We start from the raw sequence: 8,107 nt of genomic DNA, 5'->3' as shown, positions 1-8,107 counted from the left end.
AAATATGATAAACTGGCAATATAGATCTATCAAGGATATAGAACAAAGCTCTCTTCCTCATAGCAGGATATTAACAAACAAGACAACAATATATATGAATTTTCATTGGAACAGAAAAAGGAGAAGTACTCTACAGTTAAAATAGAAAATATGAACTTCACCTTATAGCTTCAAAGAGAAGTAAAACAGTTATTATAATGATTAATGGAAAACCCTTAGCTGTAAGCATGTTGTGCACTTTAGGAATCACTCTGTATAACCCTCTCATACATAATCACATCATATTTTGGAAAAATAGGTTGAGTATAAAGCTTATTCATTTACTTAAGAGCCTCTTGAAAAGTAAATAGATCACAAACAGGAGACCATCTATTCATATTGCACCTCATAAAGAAAGCAACATCATAAACTATAGGGCAAACAAAGATGTTAAATAAAAACAATAAATTTCAGCAGAACAAATTTTGGAAGCATGAGGGAGTTGCTAGGAATAATCAAACGACATGAAGCAACAGATGAGGACAGGCTGACACATAAAAGATTTAGAGAAAGAATAATTACTATAAAATATACTTGAACCAACAAATAATAACAACAACAAAAAAGATACACTTTTGCAGTCTTTACTCAAGATTAAATAATTCCCTCCTTACGGAAGAAGAATTCAGTGGGAATTACTCATACCCTGCAGAGGAATGATGGAACAAATGGGTTCCTTCAGGTTTTACTCATGTAGCTTCTGTGTGATCATTCCACTTGGACAATGTTCCCCTCCACCTACTGTAAAACAAGCTGGGAAGTTCAGGTTCAAAAGGCTTGACCGACATACAGGAAGTGCGGCTTTATACTCCGAACTCAGGGCAAACATGCAGAGCTGTGCAGCATTAAGAAAAAAAATTCACCCAGGACTCCACTTTTTGGATCACATTGTGTGGCTGACTCCAAACACTCCAACAGCAGGTTTCTCAAAAATTGCCTAGGGAGGTTGTGGAATCTCCATCTCTGGAGATATTTAAGAGTAGGTTAGATAAATGTCTATCAGGGATGGTCTGGACAGTATTTGGTCCTGCCATGAGGGCAGGGGACTGGACTCGATGACCTCTTGAGGTCCCTTCCAGTCCTAGAGTCTATGAATCTATGAATCTCATCATAGAGGGTGTTTCTATGTAAGATAAGGGTTGGAGTTATCTTCTGAGATAAATCTCTGTGGGTTTTGAGGAGGATGCTTTGTAGAACAGCTACTCCTCCCAGCTTCATCCACCCACGCTGTCCCACCATTCCCTCTGAAACCAGGGAGCTGTAAGTCTGTGAGAGACTTCAGGGAGAGGCAGACAGTGCTGTTTCTGCACATCTCCTCCCAGTTTGTGGATACTTGCAGATACTTCAGCTCCTTGATGCTTGGTCTCTAGTTAGGGTGACCAGATGTCCTGATTTTATAGAGACAGTCTCAATTTTTGGATCTTTTTCTTGTATAGGCTCCTATTACTCCCCACCCTGTCCCTATTTTTCATGTTTGCTGTCTGGTAACTGTATCTCTAGTCCTATCTCAATTCTCATTGGTGTCAATGTGATATTTGCCTCTAGGAACATATGATGAATATCACAGATTTTTAGCAGCTAAAACTCATAGCCCAATTCCTGGAACTAGCTTACAGTCCAATTAGCCTGCCTGTACACTTGGTATTTCCTCAGGGTGTTGGAGGGCAGGAATCCTCTCACTTGAAGCCAGAGAGCCTATCACAACTGCAACTACAATCTCAAGACTACAACAGCCCAGACTGCCATTGGGCTTCCTTACCACCCTCCCTTTTATAGTGGAAAATGGTTGACTGGATCTATATACTTGTGGATGCATTGGCCCTCTCCTGATTTATTCTGCAGGCTGAGAGTCAGTGACATATAGTGGAATACAGCTCCATAGCCTGTAGGAAGTGTGGACCCTCTGTATCTCCAAATCCTGCCCTCCTTTTCTCTTCTGAGAGAACTGGTCTGACTTAGGTGAGTCAGAGCACTCCATAGCCAGAGAGGAAGAGACAGGATTTGGCCCTCTGCATTACTATATACAGTACACAAAGAGTACTGCCCTGACATTCGACTCCTGGATTCATTACCTATTTTCTGTATTATGTTGTTTCCTGAAATTGAAAAAGCCATACATGGGAAATGCAATCTGGACACACAGTACATATATACATTTTTGTAAATCAAAATGAAAATTATCCATGCAAGACAAATTACTTAAATTACGTTTTTAATGTATGACAGATACACAAATACAAAAAAAATGTTATGAACATTCTTTTATTTACTTAGTTTAACTCTTCAGTGAACAGAAGTACATCTATTAATAATGTTTTGCCCTTTCTCCAGGTCCAGCCTTAGGTCAAAACATCACCCATGACAACAGCAAAAAAAAGACTTTTCCATCTTCTTCACTGCCTCCCCTCCTTCCCCACCACACAGACACTCAGAGTTTGAAAAAGAAAAAAAGGGTTGTAAAAGTTTGCTTAAAGTATCTACAAGATAACAAATATTACCATCCAACTAAAAGGATAAACCCCACTCTTGGAGTTGGGAAAAATGCCACTGGTCTCTGATCAACATCTTATAATATGCTGTATGACCTCTGGGAAGCTTGCAGCACATATTTTAATTAAAAATAGCTTTCAGCATGATCTGTATTTGAGAGGTCTCCTATAGAATGTAAGCTCTTCAGGGCAGGAACTCTCGTATAGTGACTTGCACAATGGGGCCCATTAATCATAACAGTAAATAATCCGTGAGTCTGGGTATTTTCTCTGTTCTGATGAATTCTTACTATAAAAAGTAGTTGATTGATTTTCATTCTGGCAAAAAGTGCCCGACTGAGAGCCCTGAAAACCTCTGTGCACACAACTAGTACAGCACAAGCAGCCTTCTTCACCACACTGCTTTGCCAACGTGCCTCTGGCCTGACAGGGCTCCCTGCCAGGGGATGAATGAGTTCTGTAGTTCAGTCTGTGCATTAGGAGACACTGAACAGTGTTCAGAGGGTAACAACATTCAAACACTACAGAGCTGTTCTATATATAAACTGGTGACCTAAAGATGAAAAACTCTTCTTGCTATTACTGATCCATTGAGTCAGCCATTCTGAAATATAACTTCAAAAGTGTTTAATAAAACAATAGGCATTTGGTTACTTTAGAGCTACCAAATGGAAGATGCTTTTTAATCTTTTAAAAATGATTCTGATTTTATACTTTTACTTTAAAACCAAACACAGAAGTAAGATGTATTTTACCTTTACACTCTTTCCATGGTCCAGATTCTCCTATCCTTACTTGTGCAATAATCCTACTGAAGTTAGTGAGTAAAATCCTGGCTCCATTGAAGTCAATAGCAAAACTCCCAGTGACTTCAATGGAGCCATGATTTTGCTCAGTGGGACTATTCATGTGGTTAAGGAAGCATGATTTCATGCTATATGTAACTTTCACTGACTTCAGTATGAGTTAAGTGAATGGAAGGACTGCAGATCTGGGCCCTCTGCATATGCGTAGCTTCCACTAGTACAGACGCCTAATTAACTTATTCCAGTGATTAGATTTACAGTAAGCCTTTCACACTGCAATTATTTCACACGCTGTTATATTGTCTCATCTTATTTCTAAAGATGTTTTAAAAGTTTCTTTGAACACAAATAGATATCATAGGTCCCAGTCCATTAATGAATAGTGTTTATCAGCTTCTATCTGAACAAACAAACAAAACTTCCATTAACTAATAGCCAAGGTTCCATGGTAACTATTTTGGAGAAAGAGCTGAGATTTTAACAAATAAAATAAAATATATGTGCTGTAAGTTTCAGAGCAATATATACATCATTCTGATGTGTTGGAATTTAGTCTGAAGTCTAGTTACTGAGGTAGAACAACTTGAACTGATTTCAAGCTGTTTAAAAGATATTCTGCAATTCAAATAGAGAGAGGTGATAACTGCAGAGCAATGGACATCTGTTTTTATGTCTCTCCGGACATTAAGGGCTCATCCATCTTTCCCAATTGACTGCAGTAGACTTTGGATCAGGCCCAGAAAAACAGGTTTGAGTCAGAGCTACATGATAAATCAATTCACACCACATCTTGTATTTGCAATGTATGGACATAAAAGCTTGAAGTTGCACATGCTGTAGGAATAAATATTTATTTCAAAATGGCTACCTACAAGGATTTTTAGATCAAAATTTTGGTTTAATGAAGAGAAAAATATAATTTTTGTTAGCCTGTCAATAGGTTAACATGGTTTTTAAAAAATATTTTCTGATGGCATATGTGTATGTTGTAAAAATAGTCTATACTCTGAATTTCTTTACCGTGGATTCCAGAAAGTTAAAACATTTCAGAAGAAACTAATACCTAGCTCAATACAGTATTTTTTTCACTCTAAAAAAAATCTTGATAGTGTCATTAACATGTTATCACATCAGCTATTTTTTTTCAGTACTGTGCATGCCATTAGCATTTTTGACTGAGGGTCTATGGCAAGTAGTTAGCAACTCTAGTTAAAAACTGACTTTTTAAGGTCCTTATTAAGTCACTGCCAGGAATACCAAGTGGAATTAGTAATCATTAACTGTTTATTTTGAAAAACTGCCCCAAAGGGCCAAATATATTCTCTTGTACTATAATAAATGGACTTGCAGGTTAGAATATGCTGCTGCTATGGACACCTAAGAATCTCATCATTTGTGTGTGTGGTATCCACAAAACAATGCTATTATAGGTATGATAATTACAAATGTGCCTTATGTATTAAATTCTCTTCTATGCAAAGGGCTTGCACAATAGCCTGTGCAGCTCCTAAGCATATCTTGAAACCTAATTAGGATTAAGTGGTGTACAGGCCTTGTGCGGGATCTCTGCACAGGAGGTAGATTTTTCAGAACCCTCAGGGTCATCTTCAGGTTTAAAGCTGCTCTATTGAGTTTTCTGAACTATGACAAACATTTCTATTTTGTACAAGAACCTCTCCACTAGAACTCAGAGGAAAGAGGAGGAAGTGATCTGGCTGTGTTTAAACAGGATTCACTTTTGGCAGTGCCTTAGGATGGGTCCTTAAAGAAAAGGGTAGAACACCAAAGGGAGAAGAGTCAGGGGCAGGGAAGGAAACTGGCAAAGAAAGAGGGAAAGGCAAAGAGGTTGAGGAGATATTTTTGTAAGCTTTGGATCCATGTAAGCTAGGCTATATATTCAGTTGTTTCTGATTAAATCATTATCCAGGCCCATAGTTTGGCATCAGGACCCTCTAGCCCTGCTTGCATTAGTCTTGTCATTCATAAATTCCTATCTTTTATTTTATGTAAGCCAACAGCGCAGACTGATTGTGTTTGGGCATGCACCATATGTGTGGCATTGTAGTGTGAACAACATAAAGTCAAATTCACCATAAATAGCAAATACAAGTTAGACTCACCAAAATGTGCTTATTGATGGTGAATTTTTATTCTATTTGCGGAGCAAAATCCACAGAAATCTTCAGCACTTTCTTCTTTAAGACAAATTTGTGGGCCTGAATGTTAAGTGTGTTTCTTTGTAATGTTCCTCTTAACTGATGTATGACTAAAAATTATCTACAGTACCTTCAATACACACAAAATATATTTGCTCTAGCTGAATTATATCACTATTATGTGCTAATAAACATCCATGTAATCAGTTATAAAGAAACAGAAACAAAATAGTGCTTTCATATTTCTTGTCAGTAAAACTAATTTTCCAGTGTCTGAAGTGCTAATAGAAATCTGCAGTAATGTCCATTTTTTGCTTTTCTTGGTGCTTGTAAGTTACATTTTTAAATGTAGTTGTTGAGCCTCTGTACAGGGGATTTGTTCCCTAAAAACAAAAAACAAAGAAAAAAAGAAAAAAGAAAAAATGCTAGTAAGTTAAATATAATTTTTCTTAAATCTGCCATTTGACCATTGACTCACTGCACATGTGTGTAGATGCAACCCATTAACTTTAATGCTACCTCTTCAGCTTTAGAGTAGTGTGGGTCACCATTATGTAAATGATTCCTGACCTGATTCAGTCTGGTAATGCAAACCACACACAGACTCAGTAGTATCTTTTATTCCTTATATGTGGAAGTAACGTACTTATTACTGCACTACAGAATATAGCACAGTAAATTTGTCATGTGCAGATCCACAGAAGATCGTAATATGGCATAACTATGATCAGTCTACACAGAGCATAACAAATCAGTCCAGAACCAGGAAAAATGGAACAACAAACAAACTTGTTTCCCAGGTTAAAAAAAACAAATCTAGTCAAACAGTCTGTTGCCAAAGATTTAGTTAATCATGTGTCTTACATGATTTTCAAGCAGAGCATCATGACTGGATCATTCTAGAAGGAAAAGACTACACAAAGTGTTTTCTATAAAGGATCATTTAAATTGTTTATGCTGCCACCATTCCCCTACTTGATCTCTGCAGGCTTCTCAGATGAAAGGGTTGTTCCCCTGCTCCCTTGATAGGTGGCAGATCAGTCTGAAACTTCCCAGTTGTAATCACATATAATTATGAATAATCAATCAAATGACAGATTTATTATTTCTGGCACTCAGAACTATGGGCCAAGTAAAAGCAGCAAAAGATGTGTTTTAAATGATAGTAAGAATACCATGTACACTTATTACAGAATGAAATACTTTATATACAGGAGAAGTCATGCATCAATACCCCTTCAGGCAAGAGTGCTTTGCTGGCCTGGACCTGTGGAATAAGATCCCTTCCAGTGGTATCAGCGGTTTTGTGCTATCTGAAACTACAGATATCCTTATTCTTGCCTTGAGGATTATAAAGCTGTCCAAATTGTTAACACACAGTCATTTACCACCCACAATGAACTAGAGCACTCCTCCTCCCCTTGAGGCCAATCCCTCACTGAACCACCTTCCTTACGTAGGCACCTAAAAGTTGCCTTCAGATGGCATTTCTGCTTTTAACATTGACACTGAAATGTGACTCCTCAATGTTCCCCATTACATCGCTGAATCCTTCAACTGTCTAATTACACAGATGGTATAATTATATTTTGCAGTACAGTTTCCTGAATTGTTTTCTGGGGATTTTTAGGCAAATTCTCTCTATTCTTTTTCCACTTTTCCTTCATTCTTACAATCTTCGGGTGAATCCCCGATGCCCACTCTAGATCCACAGAAGCGGATTGCAGCTTTCTCAGCAGCTTGTCAATTTCATTCTGACGAACTCTGGTCAGATGCAGCTACTTGGAGGTAAGGTGTCTTGGCACTCATGCTGATTCCTTCTGTGGTCTTAACTACCTCAGTTGTCTGTGTGCAAAATGGCACTAATAATACTTTCCTACCTGAGGATTAGTTAGATGACGATGGAGAAGTGCTTTGAAAATGAAAGGTGCTAGATAAGTATTATTAGGTAATGCATATCCGTTCTGGCTTTAATTAATTACCAACCCATGTAACTTCTCAACGTGTTATTGTCTGTTTTAGATTATTTTTTTTAAAGAATCACAAAGTTTACACCTTAATTTCAATTATGTGCTAATCCTAGATAAAATGTTCTGTAGTCACTTCGGAGGGAAGGGGGGAATGATTCACTGTTAAACTGCTCAATTAATTATAAAGATAGTACTCATTTGTCAAGCCTGTTTTTTCCTATAAAAACACAAATTTGTGCCAATTAGTATATGTAATGTATGATGTGACGAACTGGGACTGATCTTAATGTTTGCTCTGAACACTGTGTTGGTGCCTCAGTGTCCCCTAGGCAGTTCTTAAGTATCTAGGTGGTGGGATAAGGGTGTGTGATTGCTGCAGAGCAAAGGGTCAGTGCACCTAAATGCCCGGCACACTGTCTCCTAGCAACTGATGGCCTGGGCCCCTCCTCTGCAAAGGTGCCAACTGAAAGGGTTGGAGACAAAGGGATCAAGTGACCTCCTGGCCCAGGAAAGGAGCTGAGCAGAGAGGAGGGGCTGGAGGGGAGTTAGTCTGGAGCTGGCTGGGGACTAGGAGTGAAGGGCAGACCTAGGGGTCTGGCTCACTGCCCCCCCAGAATGGACCCGGCCGAGGGGTCTGGTTCGCTGTA

At 38.5% G+C, this 8,107-nt stretch overlaps 1 protein-coding gene across 1 annotated transcript in view; it reads right to left on the bottom strand.

The window, feature by feature from the left end:
- Window positions 1-4,017: 4,017 nt before the first annotated feature.
- Window positions 4,018-8,107, bottom strand: part of ITGB6 (integrin subunit beta 6) — a 44,027-nt gene continuing 39,937 nt past the window's right edge. Inside the window, exon 16 of the mRNA XM_032782069.2 lies at window positions 4,018-5,873. Coding sequence (XP_032637960.1) covers window positions 5,772-5,873 — 102 coding nt within the window. The 3' untranslated portion in view covers window positions 4,018-5,771. The remainder of the gene's footprint in view (window positions 5,874-8,107) is intronic.

Source organism: Chelonoidis abingdonii, chromosome 10, assembly GCF_003597395.2.
Source record: "Chelonoidis abingdonii isolate Lonesome George chromosome 10, CheloAbing_2.0, whole genome shotgun sequence".
NCBI lineage: Eukaryota > Metazoa > Chordata > Testudines > Testudinidae > Chelonoidis > Chelonoidis abingdonii.
Note: the sequence above shows the minus strand (reverse complement) of the source record. Positions and strands in the feature narration are given on the sequence as shown.